Genomic DNA, 25431 nt, shown 5'->3' on the forward strand with positions numbered 1-25431 from the left:
AGTTCAAATCCCGGCCGGGTCATACCAAAGACTATAAAAATGGGCCCCATTTCTTCCCTGCTTGGCACTCAGCATCGAGAATTGGGGGTTAAATCACCAAAAATGACTCCCGGGCGTGGCACACGCTGCTGCTCCCTCCTCCCTCCGCCTCCCAGGGGGTGATCAAGGGTGATGGGTCAAATGCAGAGAATAATTTGGCCGCACCTTGTTTGTACGTGTGACAATCATTGGTACTTTAACTTAGTAAACTTAGTCAATATTTCCAGGTGAATCCCGTCAATTAATCGGGTTATTTATTTCCACAGACTCCTGCCGAGGCGGCCGCCACCGTCTTGTACGCCGCTCTGTCACCAGCACTGGAGGAGGACTGCGGCGCAGGCTACTGGGCCAACGGGCGCCGGGAGAGGACCGCGCCTCCGGCCTCCGACCCTCGGACGCAGCGCCTCCTTTGGGAAACCAGCCACAGGTTTTTGTCCCAGTAGCACCGACAGCCGTGTTTATTCCGTTGTTGCAGTTTACCTTGACAATCTCACAACCCCCTCCCCCCTCGCGGACCGGATGGGTTAAAGACGGACCTTTTTGCTTCAGTCTCGCCACAAACAAACAAACAAAAAAAAGGGCTAGACTGGATGAAATGAACTTTTTTTCACTGTGAGTTCCGTGAAGGACTGAGGAGGTTGATGCCCTGACGCCTGCCTTAACGTCCTGGGAGTATGTCGACAAAAACCTCTTCTCAATGCGATCCTCAAGCACGCGGGGATGATGTCATCACCTCCGCAGTTCTTCCATCCTCTCAAGATGTCGCCTACTTTACTGGCAGCACTTTCCGGTGCAGGGGTGTCCAGTTATATTATTAGAATAATAATAATACAAATAATTATTATAATTGGATATTAAGAGTATGTGGAAGTTCGACTCCAACTTTGTTTACTTCCGTGACCGCCTCCTTAAAGTTTTATAATCAATCAGAAGAAAGCAGAGAGTTTTGTTTGCTTTTTTCCCATCATGCATTGCAGGGGAATTTAAATGGGTGTCATTCTGAATTATGTGTTGTGTTTGGACTTTTTTTTTTATAATATCCACAAAGGTTGTGTTACGTGGAACCATGCGTGTTGACTTTCTGTGTTGGTTTTTTTTGCGCCACGGGTGGAGAAAGGTTGTTTGGATTGGGCCATAGGTAAAAATGCTGTGCTGTGTGCACTTCAGAGTGAAATTTATGTTAATGAACCTGATGAACTAAATTTGAAAGTTGTTTGGATTGGGTCATATGTAAAAATGCTGTGCCGTATACACTTCAAACTGCAATTTATGGTCATAAACCCGGTTAAGAAATGTTAAAGGTTGTTTGGATTGGGTCATATGTAAAAATGCTGTGCCGTGTACACTTCAAAGTGCGATTTGTGGTCATTAACCAGATTAACTAATGTTAAAGGTTGTTTGGATTGGGTCATTGGTAAAAATTCTGGCTGTGTACATGTAAAAGTGCAATTTATGGTCATTAACCCGGTTAACTAATGTTAAAGGTTGTTTGGATTGGGTCGTATGTAAAAATGCTGTGCCGTGTACACTTCAAAGTCCGATTTATGGTCATTTACCCGATTAACTAATGTTAAAGGTTGTTTAGATTGGGTCGTATGTAAAAAAAACTTTGGTGTGTACACTTCAACGTGCAATTTATGGTCATTAACCCAATTAACTAAATTTAAAGGTTGTTTGAATTTGGGTCATAGCTAAAAATGCTGTGCTGTGTGAACGTCTATGTGCAATTTATGGTCATTAACCTGACTAACTAATGTTAAAGGATGTTTGGATTGGGTCTTATGTAAAAAAAAAACTTTGATGTGTACACTTCAAAATGCAATCTTATGGTTATTAACCCGATTAACTAATGTTAAAGGTTGTTTGGATTGGGCCATAGGTAAAAATGCTGGCTGTGTACATGTAAAAATGCAATTTATGGTCATTAACCCGGTTAACTAATGTTAAAGGTTGTTTGGATTGGGTCATATGTAAAAATGATGTGCCGTGTACACTTCAAAGTCCGATTTATGGTCATTTACCCGATTAACTAATGTTAAAGGTTGTTTAGATTGGGTCGTATGTAAAAAAAAACTTTGGTGTGTACACTTCAATGTGCAATGTATGGTCATTAACCTAATTAACTAAATTTAAAAGTTGTTTGGATTGGGTCATATGTAAAAATGCTGTGCCGTGTACACTTCAAAGTGCAATTTTTGGTCATTGACCCGGTTAACTAATGTTAAAGGTTGTTTGGATTGGGTCATAAGTAAAAATGCTGTGCTGTGTGCACGTCAAAGTGCAATTTATGGTCATTAACCTGGTTAACTAATGTTAAAGGTTGTTTGGATTGGGTCGTATGTAAAAATGCTGTGCCGTGTACACTTCAAAGTCCAATTTATGGTCATTTACCCGATTAAGTAATGTTAAAAGTTGTTTAGATTGGGTCGTATGTAAAAAAAAACGTTGGTGTGTACACTTCAATGTGCAATTTATGGTCATTAACCCAATTAACTAAATTTAAAGGTTGTTTGAATTTGGGTCATAGCTAAAAATGCTGTGCTGTGTGCATGTCTATGTGCAATTTATGGTCATTAACCTGACTAACTAATGTTAAAGGATGTTTAGATAGGGTCTTATGTAAAAAAAAAAACTTCGGTGTGTACCCTTCAAAGTGCAATTTATGGTCATTGACCCGGTTAACTAATGTTAAAGGTTGTTTGGATTGGGTCGTATGTAAAATTGCTGTGGTGTGTACACTTCAAAGTGCAATTTATGGTCATTAACCTGATTAACTAAATTCAAAAGTTATTTGGATTGGGTCATGAGTAAAATTACAAATTGCAATTTGTGGTCATTAACCTGATGAACTAAATTTTAAAGTTGTTTGGATTGGGTCATAAGTACGAATGCTGTGCTGTGTACACTTCAAAGTCCTATTTATGTTAATTAACCTGATTGACTAATGTTAAAGGTTGTTTGGATTGGGTCGTATATAAATATGCTGTGCCGTGTACACTTGAAAGTGCAACTTTTATGGTCATTAACCCGATTAACTAATGTTAAAGGTTGTTTGGATTGGGTCATAAGTAAAAATGCTGTGCTGTGTGCATGTCAAAGTGCAATTTATGGTCATTAACCCGATTAACTAACGTTAAAGGTTGTTTGGATTGGGTCATAAGTAACAATGCTGTGCTGTGTGCATGTCAAAGTGCAATTTATGGTCATTAACCCGGTTAACTAATGTTAAAGGTTGTTTGGATTGGGTCATAAGTAAAAATGCTGTGTTGTATACATGTAAAAGTGCAATTTATGGTCATTAACCCGGTTAACTAATGTTAAAGGTTGTTTGGATTGGGTCGTATGTAAAAATGCTGTGCCGCGTACACTTCAAAGTCCGATTCATGGTCATTTACCCGATTAACTAATGCTAAAGGTTGTTTAGATTGGGTCGTATGTAAAAAAAACTTTGGTGTGTACACTTCAACGTGCAATTTATGGTCATTAACCCAATTAACTAAATTTAAAGGTTGTTTGAATTTGGGTCATAGCTAAAAATGCTGTGCTGTGTGAACGTCTAAGTGCAATTTATGGTCATTAACCTGACTAACTAATGTTAAAGGATGTTTAGATTGGGTCTTATGTAAAAGAAAACTTTGGTGTGTACACTTCAAAGTCCAATTTATGGTCATTGACCTGGTTAACTAATGTTAATGGTTGTTTGGATTGGGTCATAAGTAAAAATGCTGTGCTGTGTGCATGTCAAAGTGCAATTTATGGTCATTAACCCGGTTAACTAATGTTAAAGGTTGTTTGGATTGGGTCGTATGTAAAATTGCTGTGGTGTGTACACTTCAAAGTGCAATTTATGGTCATTAACCTGATTAACTAAATTCAAAAGTTATTTGGATTGGGTCATGAGTAAAATTGCAAATTGCAATTTGTGGTCATTAACCTGATGAACTAAATTTTAAAGTTGTTTGGATTGGGTCATAAGTACGAATGCTGTGCTGTGTACACTTCAAAGTCCTATTTATGTTAATTAACCTGATTGACTAATGTTAAAGGTTGTTTGGATTGGGTCGTATATAAATATGCTGTGCCGTGTACACTTGAAAGTGCAACTTTTATGGTCATTAACCCGATTAACTAACGTTAAAGGTTGTTTGGATTGGGTCATAAGTAACAATGCTGTGCTGTGTGCATGTCAAAGTGCAATTTATGGTCATTAACCCGGTTAACTAATGTTAAAGGTTGTTTGGATTGGGTCATAAGTAAAAATGCTGTGTTGTATACATGTAAAAGTGCAATTTATGGTCATTAACCCGGTTAACTAATGTTAAAGGTTGTTTGGATTGGGTCGTATGTAAAAATGCTGTGCCGCGTACACTTCAAAGTCCGATTCATGGTCATTTACCCGATTAACTAATGCTAAAGGTTGTTTAGATTGGGTCGTATGTAAAAAAAACTTTGGTGTGTACACTTCAACGTGCAATTTATGGTCATTAACCCAATTAACTAAATTTAAAGGTTGTTTGAATTTGGGTCATAGCTAAAAATGCTGTGCTGTGTGAACGTCTAAGTGCAATTTATGGTCATTAACCTGACTAACTAATGTTAAAGGATGTTTAGATTGGGTCTTATGTAAAAGAAAACTTTGGTGTGTACACTTCAAAGTCCAATTTATGGTCATTGACCTGGTTAACTAATGTTAATGGTTGTTTGGATTGGGTCATAAGTAAAAATGCTGTGCTGTGTGCATGTCAAAGTGCAATTTATGGTCATTAACCCGGTTAACTAATGTTAAAGGTTGTTTGGATTGGGTCGTATGTAAAATTGCTGTGGTGTGTACACTTCAAAGTGCAATTTATGGTCATTAACCTGATTAACTAAATTCAAAAGTTATTTGGATTGGGTCATGAGTAAAATTGCAAATTGCAATTTGTGGTCATTAACCTGATGAACTAAATTTTAAAGTTGTTTGGATTGGGTCATAAGTACGAATGCTGTGCTGTGTACACTTCAAAGTCCTATTTATGTTAATTAACCTGATTGACTAATGTTAAAGGTTGTTTGGATTGGGTCGTATATAAATATGCTGTGCCGTGTACACTTGAAAGTGCAACTTTTATGGTCATTAACCCGATTAACTAATGTTAAAGGTTGTTTGGATTGGGTCATAGGTAAAAATGCTGGCTTTGTGCATGTAAAAGTGCAATTTATTGTCATTAACCCGGTTAACTAATGTTAAAGGTTGTTTGGATTGGGTCGTATGTAAAAATGCTGTGCCGTGTACACTTCAAAATCCGATTCATGGTCATTTATCCGATTAACTAATGCTAAAGGTTGTTCAGATTGGGTTGTATTTAAAAAAAACTTTGGTGTGTACGCTTCAAAGTGCAATTTATGGTCATTGACCCGGTTAACTAATGTTAAAGGTTGTTTGGATTGGGTCATAAGTAAAAATGCTGTGCTGTGTGCATGTCAAAGTGCAATTTATGGTCATTAACCCGGTTAACTAATGTTAAAGATTGTTTGGATTGGGTCTTATGTAAAATGGCTGTGGTGTGTACACTTCAAAGTGCAATTTATGGTCATAATGCTGTCCATAAGGTGGTTGGAAACTTGCAACCATGACGTGGGAAGCACATTGTGGGCCACATTCCTCATTAGTTTGGACACCCCTGTTTTAGTTCTTCTTTGGACCTCCTGCCTTCATGCGTGGAAACCCTCCCACTGTCAGACCTTCACACTGACTGCTCTACTGCTGTTTGAGCTGCAACTAAATATAGAAAGTCGGGTATTTTGGGGGGAATAATCCCTCCCGCCCCTCCCTCCTCTTTTGGAAAAGCCGTTTTGTTTTAGCGAAACGCTATTTTCCCAAACCAGGATTTTCTCTGAGGCCGAGAAAAAAAAAGGGAAAAGATCAATTGGGTAAGACGCCAAGAACCGGAGCTCCGAATCCACTCCACGTTCATGTCTTGCACAACCATAGTCGGACCTTAAAAGTTAGTAGCAAACATAAAAAAGCAGTTCTTTTTTTTTTTCCAATGATCATTCTGTGATTGGTTCCCCGCTGCTCCCAATGCATTGTGGGTGTGAGACTGGCGCTCCACCTGCTGCACACACACACACTTTCTTGTATTTCGGACCTTCTTGGGACCTGCGAAAAACGCCTACCTCTTTAGGACCACCCTTTGTAGATGCATAAAGATTTGTATATAATTAGTAATATATACATTCTATCCAAAGATAAAAAAGGGCAAGATTTTAGTTAATTTTATTTACTTTTATTTATTTTTTTTGTTTGTAATTGTGTGAATGCTCCAGAACATTCACACATATGGTTTTGTACACCAAAATTCCACTATTTATTCTTATTATTATTATTATTCTCCTCCTTCCACATTTTTCGTAAATAACAAAATGATAAAAGGCCATATCGCCCAGCCCTAATTAGCGCCCCCTTGTGAGTGCTCTGTTTATTGTGTGAACGCTCCAAAGCAGGGGTAGGGAACCTATGGCTCTAGAGCCAGATGTGGCTCTTTTGATGACTGCATCTGGCTCTTGGATAAATCTGAGCTGACTTTGCTTAACACGATAAGTAATGAATAATTCCACTTGTAATCAGTGTTAAAAATAATGTTGAAAATATAAAACATTCTCATGTATTTTTAATTCATCCATCCGTTTCCTACCGCACCTGTTCAAGAAGTTGTGTTAATGGTAAGAAGTTATTTATTTATTATTGGTTAGTGTGGGGCTTGCCCTCCTGGGGGTTCTTCACACCACCAAGCACCGACATGAGAGCCTGTTTCAGGGTTACAATATTGTTTTATTTTTCAATAGTTTCCAGCAGTTGTCTTTTTCTCTTTCGTTCTCGCTCGCAACCCTGTCTCTCCTCCTGGCTGCTGCTTATAACAGAGCGACAGGTGACTAGATAGCAAGGCCCAGGTGGGCCATCTACGCACCTGTCGCTTATTTCGAGGCCGGTCCTGGCACACCCCGCTGCGCTGCAGGCCCGCAGGCCACGCCCCTTCCACAGTTAGCTTCAGAATACCAATGTTATTACAAAGAATAAGAGACTTATTATACTCTAGAAATGTTGGTCTTACTTAAAAATGCACGCGTCTAGTTGTGTTCAGTGTTGAAAAAAATATTATATGGCTCTTACGGAAATACATTTTAAAATATTTGGATTCTTGGCTCTCTCAGCCAAAAAGGTTCCCGACCCCTGCTCCAAAGCATTGATTTTTCTTCTTATTCTTCATCTTCTCCAGATTTTAGCGCTCTACCTTTCACATTTTTCACCCGATTCAAACTGTTACATCTTCACACTGTTCAGCCTATTCGGGAATCGCGGGCTTTCCCTTGAGAAATTCTAAAAATTCCCAGAATTCCAGGTGATCCGGGACATTTTTCCTAATGAAAATGAATTGGCCATTTCTCAGACTTCCACCATTTCCACATTTTTCAACCGATTCAAACCATTCCACCTTCAACATCCTGTGCATTCGAAGTATTATTTTTCCAAGTTCCGAAAAAATTCCAGTAATTGCCAGAATTTCCGTTTTTCCAACCCCATTTTTTGACCCATTTTTGTGGAGACGACTCCTTTCACAGTTTTCAACCATTCCATGGTCAAAACATTCTTGTTAATTAGGACAAAAAACAAAGTTGTTTTTTGAACTGGAAAATTTCCCAGTGTTCCCGAAATTCCAGTAATTCCGTAATACCATTTCTCAATTAGAACTGTTACTACTTCAACATTTATTGACTGATTTAAGCTTGTCTTTGCCAGTCAGTCGGCCTGGCATCATTGTTCCTTTCATGCTCTTTTCTTGAAATAAGTCTTGCTTTTTTCATGCGATTTCATAGTTAATTCTATTTGTTTCATGCCATAGTTTAGTGAGGTTTTCATGTCCCTAGTTTCATGTTTCATGTCCTAAGTCTTTTCCCTTAGCTTCTCGTGCGAACGGCACACTTGGGGCGGTTTAGCTCGGTAGCAGTATTGCTAAGTGCTAAACAAGATTACATAATAAAACAATCACTTACTGTACGATGTCTGCTCTCACTGGGATAAAGACTGATGGGATGTTTATATCTTCCCCTTTACCTCAATAATTCATCATAATCCTCACTAAGGGTTAAAACAGTGTTCTTTTCGTGTCTTTCTCACCATGTGGCGGTATAGATCATTTGGTAGAGTGGCCGTGCTAGCAACTTGAGGGTTGCAGGTTCGATTCCCGCTTCCGCCATCGTAGTCACTGCCGTTGTGTCCTTGGGCAAGACACTTTACCCACCTGCTCCCAGTGCCACCCACACTGGTTTGAATGTAACTTAGATATTGGATTTCACTATGTAAAAGCGCTTTGAGTCACTAGAGAAAAAGCGCTATATAAATATAATTCACTTCACTCCAATTCAGTTCATTTAGGATTTATTTTTTTTAAATCCCCTTTTCCCATAAGTCCCAAATTTCCAGGATGTTCCCATTGACATTGGACATTTTTCCATGATGCACATTTCCCACATTTTTCAACCTATTCAAACCATTCCAAAATCAACACATTCCACTCATCCTGGACATTCAAACTAAAACTTTCCTAAGGTCCGTCATAACGGGGGGACGCAGCATGCTGCGAAGTTTGTTCTCCCGGGATGCAAACGGATCTTCTCCGGACAAGGGTAGCAGGGAGGAACATATTTAATAATTAATTAATCCTACACAGCAGAATTGACAGGAACCAAAACACAAGGAAAGTGTGCCGTTCGCTAGGGAAGCTAAGGGAAAAGACTTAGGACATGAAATATTAAACTAGGGACATGAAAACCTCACTAAACTATGGCATGAAACAAATAGAATTAACTATGCAATCGCATGAAATAAGCAAAACTTATTTCAAGAAAAGAGCATGAAAGGAACAATGATGCCAGGCCGACTGACTGGCAAAGACAAGCTTAAACAATTCCCCTGGTTAGTGCTCTGGAAGCAGGTGAGCGGCCGAGCACTAATCAGAGACAGGTGAACACAATGAGTAACCATGGCAACCAAAACAAACAGGAACTAAAGGAGTCCAAAACCAACAGAAAATACAAAAACATGATCCGGACCACGGATCATGACAAGTTCCAAACCAAATTCCGGTTTTCTTGGAAATTTTAACTCTTCAACATTCAAACCATTCCAACATTCAAACTGTTCTTACATCCGTACTACATTCTGTCAGCATTTCAGTTCAACTTCAGCATTCGAGCGTTCACACACAATTCCCTCAGGAATTTCCTCATTTAATTTTGTTTAATCTTCATTATTTACTTCAAGTTATTAAAGTATGTCTACGTACATGTTTTCTAAATTTTGATTACAGTTTCTAACACACACTTGTTATTTCATATGTTGACCAGAGGGTAAGCACTTTTAAAAGCGGCACTCACTTAATTTGAAAAATCTGTCCTTTTTGGCACCACCCTAAATTTGATCAACTTCACCACCAGGGGCGCAAGTGAGACATTCTCTACTAGATGCCATGTTATTGGGACAATGACTTTGGTCCTGACTTGTGCGCCGGTCCTCATATGGAAGCTACTTTTCATTGTTGGTGTCTCAAGAAGGGTAGAAATACAAGAACACACACATTGAGATTTCAGGCAGAGTTATCTCAACAAACAAAGACTTCTGTTCTTCACCACTGTGATCAAACATCTCGACTGTCAAGATGGAACAGTTTTTCCTCCGTTCCAGATTCTAAATCAGTTGTCCGTGGAACAGAATCACACGTTGAAAGAAGGACGGCTATCAACGCAGCCTTTCGTTCTTCGAGTAGTTCCTTCTCTTGAGAATCTAGGCCGTGGTGTGTTCAGGTGCTCAACAAAGCGTGTCCATTATTCACGCTGATGTCGTGTTTGGGACAGCTCTCAGACCAGCATCTTGTATACGCCGCGTGTCCTCCAAACAGCAGGATACAAAAGGACAATGACCACGTTTCCTTGCCATGAATGAGTCTGATTTCTCACATAGTTTGAGGCAAAAGAAGCATTCTACAACCCAAACCCGAGGCCATGTCCACACGAGCACGGATACTTAATAAACGCGTACTTTTGTCTTTAAAAAACGCAGGTTTTTCAATCTCAAGGTTCGGACGACGCTATGGTAATGCGTGTATGTAAAGGGGAACTAGAAAACTCACAGTTAAAAGGATTCCTGCGCTACTTGAAAGGGAAATAGGTTCTTAGTGTAGTGGCTAAGTCGAAATAAGGTCTGGAACTAATGGTCAAGTGATCCTTTATTGTACATCCTTCACCCTGTGCCCAATGACCAACGTAAGAGCTAATGAGTTAGTCTACAACAAAAATGCTACTTTAGAATTCATTGTACTTAAGCATTAAACGTGTGTACATTTAAAACAAATTAGACAACGGAAACAATTTTCCCGACCTCGGATTCAGAAGGAACAGTGTGGTTTTCGTCCTGGTCGTGGAACTGTGGACCGGCTCTATACTCTCGGCAGGGTCCTTGAGGGTGCATGGGGGTTTGCCCAACCAGTCAACATGTGCTTTGTGGACTTGGAGAAGGCATTCGACCGTGTCCCTCGGGAAGTCCCGTGGGGAGTGCTCAGAGAGTATGGGGTATCGGACTGTCTGATTGCGGCGGTCCAGTCCACGTATGATCATTGTCAGAGCCTGTTCCGCATTGCCGGTGGTAAGTCGGACACGTTTCCAGTGAGGGTTTGTCACCTTTGTCACTGATTCTGTTCATAACTTTTATGGACAGAATTTCTAGGCGCAGTCAAGGCGTTGAGCGGCTCAGGTTTAAAGGCTGCAGGATTAGGTCTCTGCTTTTTGCAGATAATGTGGTCCTGGTGGCTTCTTCTGGGTAGGATCTTCAGCTCTCACTGGATCGGTTTTCAGCCGAGTTTGAAGTGACTGGGATTAAAATCAGCACCTCCAAGTCCATGGTTCTCACCCGGAAAAAGGTGGAGGGCCGTCTTCGGGTTGGCGAAGAGATCTTGCCCCAAGTAGAGGAGTTCAAGTACCTCAGAGTCTTGTTCACGAGTGAGGGAAGAGTGGATCGTGAGATCAACAGGGTGATCAGTGTGTTGTCTTCAGTAATGCAGACACTGTATCGATCCGTTGTAGTGATAAAGGAGCTGAGCCGGAAGGGGAAGCTCTCAATTTACCGTTCGGTTTACGTTCCCATCCCCACTTATGGTCATGATCTTTAGGTTATGACTGAAAGGCTTTGGGTTATGACTGAAGGGACAAGATCATGGGTACAAGCGGCTGAAATGAGTTTCCTCGGTTGGGTGGCGGGGGCTCTCCCTCAGAGATAGGTTGAGAAGTTCTGTCATCCGGGAGGAGCTCAGAGTAAAAGCTGCTGCTCCTCCACATCGAAAGGAGTCAGATGAGGTGGTTCGGGCATCTAATCAGGATGCAACCCGGACGCCTCCCTGAGGTGGTGTTTAGGGCATGTCCGACCGGTAGGAGGCCAGGGGGAGGAGATCTTGCCCCAAAGTTAAAGTTAAAGTACCAATGATTGTCACACACATACTAGGTGTGGTGAAATGTGTCCTCTGCATTTGACCCATCCCTTTGTTCACCCCCTGGGAGGTGAACATTGTGGTGATTTAAACCCCAATTCCAACCCTTGATGCTGAGTGCCAAGCACGGAGGTAATGGGTCCCATTTTTATAGTCTTTGGTATGACTCGGCCGGGGTTTGAACTCCCAACGTACCGATCTCAGGGCGGACACTCTAACCACTAGGCCACTGAGTAGGCTAGTGGAGGCGATCGACAGGCGGATCGGTGCAGCGTCTTCAGTAATGCGGACGCTGTATCGATACGTTGTGGTGAAGAAGGAGCTGAGCCAGAAGGCAGGGCTCTCAATTTACCGGTCGATCTGCATTCCCATCCTCACCTATGGTCATGATCTTTGGGTTATGACTGAAGGGACAAGATCACGGGTACAAGCGGCCGAAATTAGTTTCCTCAGTCGAGTGGCGGGGCTCTCCCTTAGAGATAGGGTGAGAAGTTTTGTCATCCGGAACGAGCTCAGAGTAAAAGCCGCTCCTCCTCCACATGGAGAGGAGCCAGATGAGGTGGTTCGGGCATCTGGTCAGGATGGAGAGGGAGAGGTTTAGGGCACGTCCGGCCGGTAGGAGGCCAGGGGGAAGACCCAGGACAGGTTGGGAAGACTAAGTCTCCCGGCTGGCCTGGGAACGCTTCGGGATCCCCCGGTTAGGAGTTGGACCAAGTGGCTGGGGAGAGGGAAGTCTGGACTTCTCCGCTTAGGCTGATACCCCTGCGACCCGACCTCAGATAAGCGGAAGAAAATGGATAGATGGAAACAATTGACCTTGTTTCCCTTTCAACTGGCGCTGGAATCCTTTTAACCCTTGGATTTCTATTTCACCTTTACCACAGCGTCGTCCGAACCGTGACGTTTTCCGTTTTCATTTTCGAGCTCCCTAGCACAATAAAAGCATATCCGCTTGCACAGCCTTCAAAATAACGGTCAAATGTGACATGACAAGACAGAAAGACATTTCTTAAACAGCTTTGAACAGTTGTCCCTTACACCCTGGACTACACAGACCGACAACATTCACACACTGGAGACCGTTTAGTGTTGCCAATTAGCCAATCAACAAATTGAATGTCTTTGGAAGTGGGAGGGGCCTATCTGCTTGTTTGACCCACGCTTCTTTTCACTTACCGCAATAATTTACGTGACGGACTACGACCGATAGTTGCGTTCAAGAGACTGCACGGAGTATGAAAATACAAACATTTTGGGAAATCAGACTAATTTAGTGCATGGAAACAGAGTCGGTTTGTTCTGGACTTTTGGGGTACCTTTAGCAAAATGGGACAGAGGACACAGAAACCCTCACTTTGTTATTCAGCTCAAACAAGAGTTGCTTAACGTGAGGTTTGAATGACAAGGCAGCTCCTCAAGCGTCAAATGAGCCTTTGATAGACCTGCAATGATAAAGCGAGCTAATGTGGCCGTATGTTGATTGCTTTATTAATTTGCTAGGCTTCCAATTTATGTTTCCCCATCTTTGCACTCATAATTACTAGATTATTGTGAAGGAAATATGACCATCAGGAAAGTGAACACAACCATATTAAAATACCACTGCACCATCAGCCAACTATAGCAGCTAGGACTGGCAGGGTGTTGTTGATAGAAACCCTTTCCATCCATTGTTGTCATGTCAGAAGTCATCATCATGATGGCAATGAAACACTAATATGAGGAGATGAACCGAGAGCCAACATCCTCTAGATCAGAGGTGTCAAAGTGGTTTTCACTATTTATTTCCCAAAATTGTGTACACTACTGAATTGGGGTCTTATGGCCACTGATGTGGACACTTATACTGCCATCTGGTGGTGTCAGAAGAGTATAACATACAATGAATTAATGGATTAAGCAAAGCAATCAAACAATGTACTAATATGATCCACTTCAAGAAACTCTTCAAATTTGAAATGTTTACAAAGTACAAACAAGAAGAACCAAGATAAATATTCCGAATTTATTCACCCATTCATTCTTTCATTCTCAAAATAATCTTACTTATCTCATCGTATGGAATAAACCTAACTACACCAATTATTTATTTATTTATTTTTATTGTGATTACTTATGGAGTATATCGTGATCACATTGAGAACCGGAAGTGAACAAAAGTTTTAGCAGCTGTAATGTAAAAAAAAAAGGGGTAGGATTAAATAAGCTCTGCTTCTTCCTACTCCTTTTCGAACATGTTGAAAAGAGAAACTGGAAATTGTGATGTATCATGTTGTATGTTTGCATGTTCCAAATAAACTTAAACTCAACTCAAATGTGGGGGGGAAAAGTGTAAAAATAAGAAGTAGCATGTCACTAAACATGAAGTACACGTTTGTGGACTTATGGCCTAAGTACATCATATCAAAAGATGATACTTATTTTCTATTCTAATTAGGGTCCAATAAGCCCAAATTGCAATGAGAAATTTTAAAAAAAGCTTGGGACTTGGGAGGTTTTAAAACTAAAATGGTAAGCAATAATTCCACCTCAAAATGTTGTGTATTTTACTGTAAATAAAAAAACAATACTGCTGTTTATATGGTAAAAAAAATAAATAAAATTATGTTGCCATAATTTAACTGTAAAATGTACATTTAATTTTTTACTGTAAATAAAAAAAACTACAATTTTACATTAAAATTTTGGCATCCGAGCTTCCAGTTGTTGTTTTTTTTAAATTTTTTATTTTTTTTACCGCAAATCAACAAGTGTTGATTTTTCGGTGTATTACTGTAAATGCCAAAACGGCACCACAGTTTCTTACAGTAAAAAAAAGTACTTTTTTTTTTATTTATCCCCCAAAAAATGCTGTAAAAACCACAGTAAATTTCACAATTTCACCATTGAATCTATTGCTAATTTTACATTGCACTATTTCACGGAAAACTTGCCTTGAAATCATTATTATTAGTATTTATTTATATTTAAAAAATGGTTTAAATATTTGATAATATATTTTTGCATAAATAGACAATATTAAAGTTAACATAATTTGCGATTAAATGGAGTACATGTGGGTTTTTTTCTGACAAAATAGAAAAGAAAGAATACATTTAGTAAGAAAAGTTACAGTACTTTATTGATGTATAGATTATTTCCAGGCTTTGAGGGCCAAATAAAATGAAGTTTATAATAAAATGAACAGAATACATTTTTCCCAAATATGTAACTCTGACAATAGAAATAGGCCCAAATTGCTCAAGAACAGGAGCCGACTTACCATCAGGTAAACACATGAACTTGCAAGAAGCTCCAAAACGTCCCCAAAAAATTAAATTTGATTAATAAAGTAATATTTGAATTTACGATTAATTGTGTTGGAAGGGGAGGAAGAATAATTGTGATACCAGCAAAAACTGGAGAGTTTTGATTAAACACGGAGAAAACGAAATAATTTGCAAAACGATTGAAGAGTGACCTTTGACAAAAGGACAATTAAAATATGACTGGGTGATCTCCAAACATCTCAACGGTTTTTGACCGGTGCCCTGAAAAGCTACATGCATCTCCAGCGGACTCCAGGAATGTATCAGAGCCACAAAAATGTCTTATCTTCGATGAATTACAAAAAACAAAAAAAGACAGTCCCGTGCCATGAAAATACGAATTAAATCAGATGAACAGTGTTACGAAGACTAAAATTGTTGGACAAGAAATCACTAAATTGTTAATTTTGCCTTTTAAAACTAGAAAAGCAACTTTTAAATGAGAAATGATGACTAAAAACAATACAATATAATGTTCCACTAACACAAACCATCAATCAATCAATCAATGTTTACTGATATAGCCCTAAATCACTAGTGTCTCAAAGGGCTGCACAAACCACTACGACATCCTCGGTAGGCCCACATAAGGGCAAGGAAAACTCACACCCAGTGGGACATCGGTGACAATAATGACCCAGTGGGACGTCGGTGACAATGATGACTAGGAGAACCTTGGAGAGGAGGAAAGCAATGGATGTCGAGCGGGTCTAACATGATACTGTGAAAGTTCAATCCATAATGGATCCAACACAGTCGCGAGAGTCCAGTCCAAAGCGGATCCAACACAGCAGCGAGAGTCCCGTTCATAGCGGAGCCAGCAGGAAACCATCCCAAGCGGAGGCGGATCAGCAGCGCAGAGATGTCCCCAGCCGATACACAGGCAAGCAGTACATGGCCACCGGATGAAGTTATGGAATAATAATGTACAGCATTATTGGAGGAAGGACTTCTAGCATTAACTACCTCTACGGTGTCTTCTTGCAGCTGCTTTTCAGTCAAACACACCATTAGCAGCTTTTCTATATTTTCATGGATAAATGTCTGCTCTTTAAATATTATCTGTCGGGTTACATCAACTACACGCTCTTTTATGTTGTCCTTGATTTATTATTGAATATCATATTATTAGCCCTGTCCTTGAAAAAAAATATTAGCTAATGCTAGCTATATGCTAATGCTAGCAAGTAAAACCGGATATTTTATGGCTTATCTTACGGGGTTCACTCTGACATTTGCTACGCTAACAAATGGCGGGAATGTTTTTAACTCACATTTTTGCTTGAAACTTAAAACATTAACAGTTCGTCGAGTCCCAGCTCTTATCTCAAAACGCTCTTAAGTTGAGGAACTCTTAACTTGAGGTTGTTCATGTTTTTATCGTCATTTTTGTGCTTCAAAGTAAAATGAAATGATGAATACATCGTAAACGTTGTCGACAAATCTTCTCCACGCGATTAACTATTCCATGCCACTACTCTTCTCCGTCGCAATTCATTTTTCTTTGGCGCACCGCCACCAGAATCCGACAAGTCTTTAAGGTTGTGGAGGTAACGGAAGTTAAGTTAAAAGAAAAACAACCAAAAAATGGCAGTTTAGTGACACCCGACAATGTACTATTCCACCTCACGTATATGGTAGCTTATTGTTGTTTTGGTACAGGGTTTGTGTCAGGAACACGCATGGTTGCAAGTATGCAGAGACGGTAAGCGAAGTGCAGATAGGAAGGTAATTTATTTGAAGTTCCTGGTACAGGTTGTGAAACATGGACATGAGGCAACACTGCAGCAAAAATTGCCAATCAGGAACCGGTTTAGAAAATAGACCATTGCTTATTAATCCCTTAGGAAAGACCACTAAATGAGGACCAACTCTACTCTTCATTTTCAAAGATGTTTTGTTTTTTACACCAGAACTTCCTGGTATTTTGACAAGGTTGTCTTCACTTTCCTGTTAATTTAAGGGGAAACTACAATTCCTGGAATCATTCACACATCCTAATTTAAGACAAAAACACATAAGATTGTCTTTTCATATAAAGCGCTCTAAAAAACATCCAAAAATTCCATCAATGTTGTATATACGCACTATAAGTATATATGTAGTATCTAGTAACATTTATGATAACATGTAATACTTACATACTTTGATCATTAATTTCACTGACTCATCGCAACGTTCACTTTCCCTTCAACAACAACAAGACTACCAATCATGGCAGACTTGATAAGAGACAACAAAGACTACTAGTTCCAGAAACTTCTATTTTTGATCCTGAATAAAAGGAGGATGATCTACAAGTTTTACAAGCTGTGCGCGAAACATATGCAGCTTTAGTCAAACGCTAAGCATCATGTAGCATTATAGCTAAGTACTAAACAAGATATGCAAACATAATAAAACAATTACTTACTGTACATTGTCTGCTCTCACTGGGATAAAGACTGACGGGATGTTTATGTCTTCCCTCTTTACATCAACAATTCATCATAATCCTCACAAAGGGGTTAAAATACAGTTTTTTCGTGTCTTTCTCACCATCTACGGGTCTAAGTTGGATGCCAAAGTTGACCAACTTGTGGGGTTTATGTCCACAACCTTCTACTATCCAGTTGAGAGCAAGATTTATCATCTAGAATTAACTTTCACCAACTCAGAGGCGATGCAGAGGCTCAATATGGCAACACAAGCTAGTTAGCTCGGCTAAAAACAGTCCGTCTGCGTTAGCACTCGTAATAACATCACGAATACCAGTTAATATTCAGGTCAGGTCATGTAAATGGGGTATTGTTGGCGCTTTTTGGATGTTGTTTTAGAGAGCTTCACGATGTAGAATAGTGTACTCTTATTAGCTGCATTGTTAGCCACCTCTCACTCGCCGTATTTAACAAGTCAGAATACATGTCTTACGTAAGGGTTGTGAATGATCGGCAACATCTCTGGTGTGTGTGTGTGTTCTGGCAATGCTACCTTAACGGGGACATCGTTCTGTTTACACAGTCACTTTTAGGGGACCTCTGACGGTATGGGGACACAAAACAAAATTCTGAAGATGCCTAAGTGATTTTTAAGCTTTGGCCCATAAAATATGTTTACTGGTTGGTTTGAGTGTGAGACATCGGCACATTTTCCCTTTTTTTAACACAAACAAATGTGTGTGAATTATGCAAAATTATTGAAATTTGGTCCCTATGAAGTATTTTGACTCTTTTTCCCCAGGGTCCCCAGTAAGTTTGAACAGCACATTACTTCATCAATCCAGAGATTTAAAGACGAGTATGAGCTAACTGGGCAGTGGCCATTTTACCTAATTTTTTTAATACCTCCACAACCTGTAGAAAGGGTGGTCCCCACAAGTCACGATCAAAAACTTGGTCCCCATTCCAAATGATAACCAGTGTGTGTGTGTGTGTGTGTGTGTGTGTGTGTGCGTGTGTGTGTGTGTGTGTGTGTGTGTGTGTGTGTGTGTGTGTGTGTGTGTGTGTGTGTGTGTGTGTGTGTGTGTGTGTGTGTGTGTGTGTGTGTGTGTGTGTGTGTGTGTGTGTGTGTGTCTACCGGAAATGATGACCTAATTGGGACATCGCCCTGTTTACACAGTCACCTTTAGGGGACCTCTGACGGTACGGGGACAAAAAAAAAACAGGTCCCTGTAAAGGGAAACCTTTTTAAATAACAGTCTAAGTGATTTTTAAGCTTTGGCCCATAAAATATGTTTACTGGTTAGTTTGAGTGTGAGACATCTGCACATTTTCCCTTTTTTTTTTTTAAATGGTCCTCAGAAGTCACGAACAAATGTGTGTGAATTATGCAAAATTATTGAAATTTGGTCCCCGTGAACCCTATTAACACTTTTTCCGCAGGGTCCCCAGTAAGTTTGAACAGCACATTACTTCATCAATCCAGAGATTTAAAGACGTGTATGAGCTAACTGGGCAGTGGCCATTTTACCTCATTTTTTTAATGCCTCCACAACCTGTAGAAAGGGTGGTCCCCACAAGTCACGATCAAAAACTTGGTCCCCATTTCAAATGATAACCAGTGTGTGTGTGTGTGTGTGTGTGTGTGTGTGTGTGTGTGTGTGTGTGTGTGTGTGTGTGTGTGTGTGTGTGTGTACCGGAAATGATGACTTAATTGGGACATCGCCCTGTTTACACAGTCACCTTTAGGGGACCTCTGACGGTACGGGGACAAAAAAAAAAAAACAGGTCCCTGTAAAGGGAAACCTTTTTAAATAACAGTCTAAGTGATTCTTAAACTTTGGCCCATAAAATATGTTTACTGGTTAGTGTGAGTGTGAGACATCTGCACATTTTCCCTTTTTTTTTTTAAATGGTCCTCAGAAGTCACGAACAAATGTGTGTGAATTATGCAAAATTATTGAAATTTGGTCCCCTTGAACCATATTAACTCTTTTTCCCCAGGGTCCCCACTAAGTATGAACAGCACATTACTTCATCAATCCAGAGATTTAAAGACGTGTATGAGCTAACTGGGCAGTGGCCATTTTACCTCATTTTTTTGATGCCTCCACAACCTGTAGAAAGGGTGGTCCCCACAAGTCATGATCAAAAACTTGGTCCCCATTCCAAATGATAATCAGTGTGTGTGTGTGTGTGTTTTGGCAATGCTGACTTAATGGGGACATCGCTCTGTTTACACAGTCACTTTTAGGGTACCCCTAACGGTATGGGGACAAAAAACAAAATTCTGAAAATGCCTAAGTGATTTTTAAGCTTCGGCCCATAAAATATGTTTACTGCTTGGTTTGAGGGTGAGACATCTGCACATTTTCCTTTTTTTTTTTTAAATGGTCCTCAGAAGTCACGAACAAATGTGTGTGAATTATGCAAAATTATTGAAATTTGGTCCCCGTGAACCCTATTAACACTTTTTCCCCAGGGTCCCCGCTAAGTATGATCAGCACATTACTTCATCAATCCAGAGATTTAAAGACGTGTATGAACTAACTGGGCAGTGGCCATTTTACCTAATTTTTTTGATGCCTCCACAACCTGTAGAAAGGGTGGTCCCCACAAGTCATGATCAAAAACTTGGTCCCCATTCCAAATGATAACTAGTGTGTGTGCGTGTGTGTGTGTGTTCTGGCAATGCTGACTTAATGGGGACATAGCTCTGTTTACACAGTCACTTTTAGGGTACCCCTAACGGTATGGGGACAAAAAACAAAATTCTGAAGATGCCTAAGTGATTTTTAAGCTTCGGCCCATAAAATATGTTTACTGGTTAGTTTGAGGGTGCGACATCTGCACATTTTCCTTTTTTTTTTTAAATGGTCCTCAGAAGTCACGAACAAATGTGTGTGAATTATGCAAAATTATTGAACTTTGGTCCCCGTGAACCGTATTAACACTTTTTCCCCAGGTTCCCCAGTAAGTATGAACAGCACATTACTTCATCAATCCAGAGATTTAAAGACGTGTATGAGCTAACTGGGCAGTGGCCATTTTACTTCATTTTTTTTCTATGCCTCCACAACCTGTAGAAAGGGTGGTCCCCACAAGTCATGAGCAAAAACTTGGTCCCCGTTCTGAATGATAACCAGTGTGTGTGTGTGTGTTTTCTTACAATGCTTACTTAATGGGGACATCGCTCTGTTTACACAGTCACCTTTAGGGGACTTCTGACGGTACGGGGACAAAAAAAAAACAGGTCCCCGTAAAGGGAAACCTTTTTAAATGATAGTCTAAGTGATTTTTAAGCTTTGGCCCATAAAATATGTTTACTGGTTAGTTTGAGTGTGAGACATCTGCACATTTTCCCTTTTTTTAAAAAATGGTCCTCAGAAGTCACAAACAAATGTGTGTAAATTAAGCTAAATTATTGAAATTTGGTCCCCGTGAACCCTATTAACGCTTTTTTCCCCAGGGTCCCCAGTAAGTATGAACAGCACATTACTTCATCAATTCAGAGATTTAAAGACGTGTATGAGCTAACTGGGCAGTGGACATTTTATCTCATTTTTTTTCTATGCCTCCACAACCTGTAGAAAGGGTGGTCCCCACAAGTCATGAACAACAACTTGGTCCCCGTTCTGAATGATAACCAGAATGTGTGCGTGTGTTTGTTTTCATGTGTGTGTGTGAACATTTAGTTTCATGTGTGTTTCTTGCAGCCGGGTGTTGTGTGCAGCGTTTGTAACCGGAGGGCTGACGAGCTGAGATTGCGTCTCGGCGGTAAAACGTTGCCTAAATAAGAAAACAAGCAAGCGGGTCTCGCCGGAGCAAACACACGTGCGTCTTCTCGCATCTCAATGAAAACATCAGCTTGCCGCCAGCTAAAAAGAAACAAAACAAAACAACAACAAAAACGTGAAATTTTTAGTGCTTCTGAGGCCATACTTTCCCGAGCGGGGGGTGCGTTCAAGAGCACTCGGCATTCTCCACACAGACAGGACAAAAACAGGTGTAGAACTTACTGGAATCTTTCCCGTGTCTTTTACTTTGAAGGCGTTGTTTTGTGGACTCCTGCCTGACCTGGGATGACGTTTATATTAAATGTTCCCAGCTCCGCCCACATGTGCGCCCCCCCCCAAATGTGCGGGAGGAAAGACATTGAATCCTTCCCCTGCTTGCGTTCTCTCCCCCGCCGCGGCGCGTCACATGATGTTTGTCGATGTTGACGTCTGAAACGCGCAGAAATGTTTTCTCTTGACCCGCTTGTAAAAGTCAACCCCCTCCACGGCTGTGTAAACGTGACCTTTCCATGTAGCGATGACTTTGTTCCAACTGTGAATCGGTCTTGTCCCGTGTTGCTGTAAAAAAAAAAACTCCTGGTGGCGAGCGTGAGCCGGCCACAACTTCTCTGTCCAGTCCTGACTTTCTTTTCTAGGACCCGGAGCCTCTCAATAAACATATCATGGTGTCTCTCTGGGTCTGCGTCCTTGTGTCACACAACTTTATGCTCATCTTTAAAATATGATGCTTACGAAAATAATGTCTACAGGCTTCAAGCGTTCAAATAATTAAAAGTTCACCACATAATAGAATAGAATAGAAAGTTCTTAATTGGTCCCTAGGGAAAATTCAGCACCACAGTTCGCTAACAATAGACAATAACACTTCGGTATTTTTATACATGTGAATAATATAGTCTATTATACAGCGCTATTCACATGTGAATAATATGAATACAGTCTGTTGTACAGCATTATTCACATGTGAATAACATAAATACAGTCTAATGTAGCGTTATTCACATGTGAATAATATAGATACTTTATACATTTACAGTAAATGTACAGTCAAAAGGATTGTATGTGTAAATGTAATTTTGTATATATATGTATATATATATGTATATAATATATATATATATAAATATATATTTTGTATATCCATATATATACATATATGTTTATATATATGTATATATATATATATATATTTGTGTACATGTTTATATATACTCATATATATAGAGATATATTTATATATACATATGTGTGTACATATTGTTGCGATCTGCTGCTCAGATCTTCACGTGTTTGTTTTGTCATTCTCAGTCTGACCCGTTTATTTCCTGTTTTTGTCCATCACTATGGTTACACATCAGTCCACCTGTTAGTCTCGCCCCGCACACCTGCTACTAATTTTCACCCTCCTATTTAAGCTCACCTTTTCTGTTTACTCATTCTCGGATCCTAATTTGCCCACGCGCAACAGTGACGACTCTCATCATTCTATGTATGTATTTTCTCGCTAGCTCTCACGCCAAGCCACTTTATTTTCTAGCTTTCATGCTGAATGTTTTGTTTACTCTTTTGTGTCCTCGTACCAAGTTTTAGTTTTCCTTGTGTTTTATCCTAGCTTTCACGCTAGCGTCTTTTGTTTACTTTTTCTCTTTACACCAGTATTTTTGTTCATAGACTTTTGTTATTAAATAAATACCCTTTATCTTACCTATGCTGTGTTCTGCTTCGACGCATCCACGGGAAAACCACACCGGCATTACCATGCCGAAGAAGAGTCTTCACACATATGTTTATATATACTCACATATATGTGTTTATATACATATATATATATTTGTATAAACACATTTTATATATACATTTATAAATATATATATATGTACACTATGTATACATATTTATAAGTTATATGTATATACAGTATATTTGTGTGTATATATATTCATACATATATATATATGTTTATATATATATATATATATATATATATATACTGTATATATATGTATATATATACATATATATATATATATATATATATACGAACAGATACATACACACACACACACATATGTATATATACAGTATATAGATAGATAAATAGATAGATCAATAAAGTACTATATATATATGCATATATGCATATATGTATGTATATATAAATATATATATGTATATATGTATATATATATATACATGCATGTTATAGGTTAGAAAAGGTCACCTGCAGATAGCATATATACATGTGTGTATGTGTATATACTGTATATATATATATATATATATATATATATATATATATATATATATATATACATGTGTGTATGTGTATATACTGTATATATATATATATATATATATATATATATACATGTGTGTATGTGTATATACTGTATATATATATATATATATATATACATGTGTGTGTGTATGTGTATATATATATTTATACACACACACATTTATGTATATCCATCCATTTTCTACCGCTTATTCCCTTTGGGGCCGCGGAGGGCACTGGTGCCTATCTCAGCTACAATATACATATATATATATATATATATATATATATATATATATATATATATATATATATATATATATATATATATATATGTATATATATGTATATATATATATATATATATATATAAATATATATATATATATATATATATGTATATATATATATATATATATATATATATATATATATGTATATATATATATATATATATATATATATATATATACATATATATATATACAGGCTTACATGGAGACAGCCTGAAAGTGTTTTTTTTTTTTAAATGGACTCTCATAAAAAAATTAAATTATTTCATTTAATTGTTGTTAAAATCAATTGAGTAAAAGTATTCATTAAGAATGGGGGCAAATAGGAATGGACAGTTGACCTGCATGGATGTCTTTGTGCACCCCACTATTGAGAGTGGACGGCTCTAAAAAGAAGAACACCTTGAACTTTGTCCTGTTGAAAAAAAAACAGGGAATGAATGTGCCAGTTGTGGTGTGAGGGCAGTGAGACGGTGCCTTGAAGGACAACACCTGCACCTGATTGGACAGCAGAGCAGCCGACATGACAGCAGAAAGCTCTACAAAGCCTTGAAGGCGCTCCGGAGGATGTTTCTTCCTCCATTAGCGCTCGCAAAGCGTTTGAGGACACCTCCCGCGTGTCCCCTCTTAATTGGCGGTCATGTGAGGTCACGCCGGCAGGAAGTAGAAGAGGGAGGAGGAAACAATCGAGAGTAATTGCTAAACACTTAATGAGTCCTTGTAGAAACGTTACGGTGCAGCAGCTCATCATTTTCATCCACTTGTGATGACGACATTAGCATCACTTCATGAAATCACTCACTCACGGCTAATTATACCTCTCACAACACCCAGGATCTCATGTCAACTAACTCTTATACCTCTCACAACACCCAGGATCTCATGTCAACTAACTCTTATACCTCTCACAACAGCCAGGATCTCATGTCAACTAACTCCTATACCTCTCACAACACCCTGGATCTCATGTCAACTAACTCGTATACCTCTCACAACACCCAGGATCTCATGTCAACTAACTCTTATACCTCTCACAACACCCAGGATCTCATGTCAACTAACTCGTATACCTCTCACAACACCCAGGATCTCATGTCAACTAACTCTTATACCTCTCACAACACCCTGGATCTCATGTCAACTAACTCTTATACCTCTCACAACACTCAGGATCTCATGTCAACTAACTCTTATACCTCTCACAACACCCAGGATCTCATGTCAACTAACTCTTATACCTCTCACAACACCCAGGATCTCATGTCAACTAACTCTTATACCTCTCACAACACCCAGGATCTCATGTCAACTAACTCTTATACCTCTCACAACACCCTGGATCTCATGTCAACTAACTCTTATACATCTAACAACACCCAGGATCTCATGTCAACTAACTCGTATACCTCTCACGACACCCAGGGTATCATGTCAACTAACTCTTATACCTCTCACAACACCCAGGATCTCATGTCAACTAACTCTTATACCTCTCACAACACCCAGGATCCCATGTCAACTAACTCTTATACCTCTCACAACACCCAGGATCTCATGTCAACTAACTCTTATACCTCTCACAACACCCCGAATCTCATGTCAACTAACTCGTATACCTCTCTCAACACCCAGGATCTTGTCTCAACTAACTCCTATACCTCTCACAACACCCAGGATCTCATGGAAACTAACTCTTATACCTCTCACAACACCCAGGATCTCATGACAACTAACTCTTATACCTCTCACAGCACCCAGGATCTCATTTCAACTAACTCTT

At 39.3% G+C, this 25431-nt stretch overlaps 1 protein-coding gene across 3 annotated transcripts in view; it reads left to right on the forward strand.

Annotated features, from left to right (window-relative positions):
- LOC133538344 (dehydrogenase/reductase SDR family member on chromosome X-like) overlaps window positions 1–21750 on the forward strand; it is a 224860-nt gene extending 203110 nt beyond the window's left edge. For 2 of the 3 annotated variants that reach the window (XM_061879905.1, XM_061879903.1), the window contains exons 7-8: window positions 306–466; window positions 20979–21750. In XM_061879905.1, coding sequence (XP_061735889.1) covers window positions 306–466; window positions 20979–21045 — 228 coding nt within the window. In that variant the 3' untranslated portion in view covers window positions 21046–21750. Of the gene's footprint in view, window positions 1–305; window positions 1898–1988; window positions 6902–20978 lie in introns of those variants that run through there. The other variant, XM_061879904.1, reaches the window with a different exon arrangement.
- Window positions 21751–25431: the final 3681 nt, after the last annotated feature.

The sequence above is a fragment of the Nerophis ophidion genome, linkage group LG19, assembly GCF_033978795.1.
Source record: "Nerophis ophidion isolate RoL-2023_Sa linkage group LG19, RoL_Noph_v1.0, whole genome shotgun sequence".
NCBI classification, from domain to species: Eukaryota; Metazoa; Chordata; class Actinopteri; order Syngnathiformes; family Syngnathidae; genus Nerophis; species Nerophis ophidion.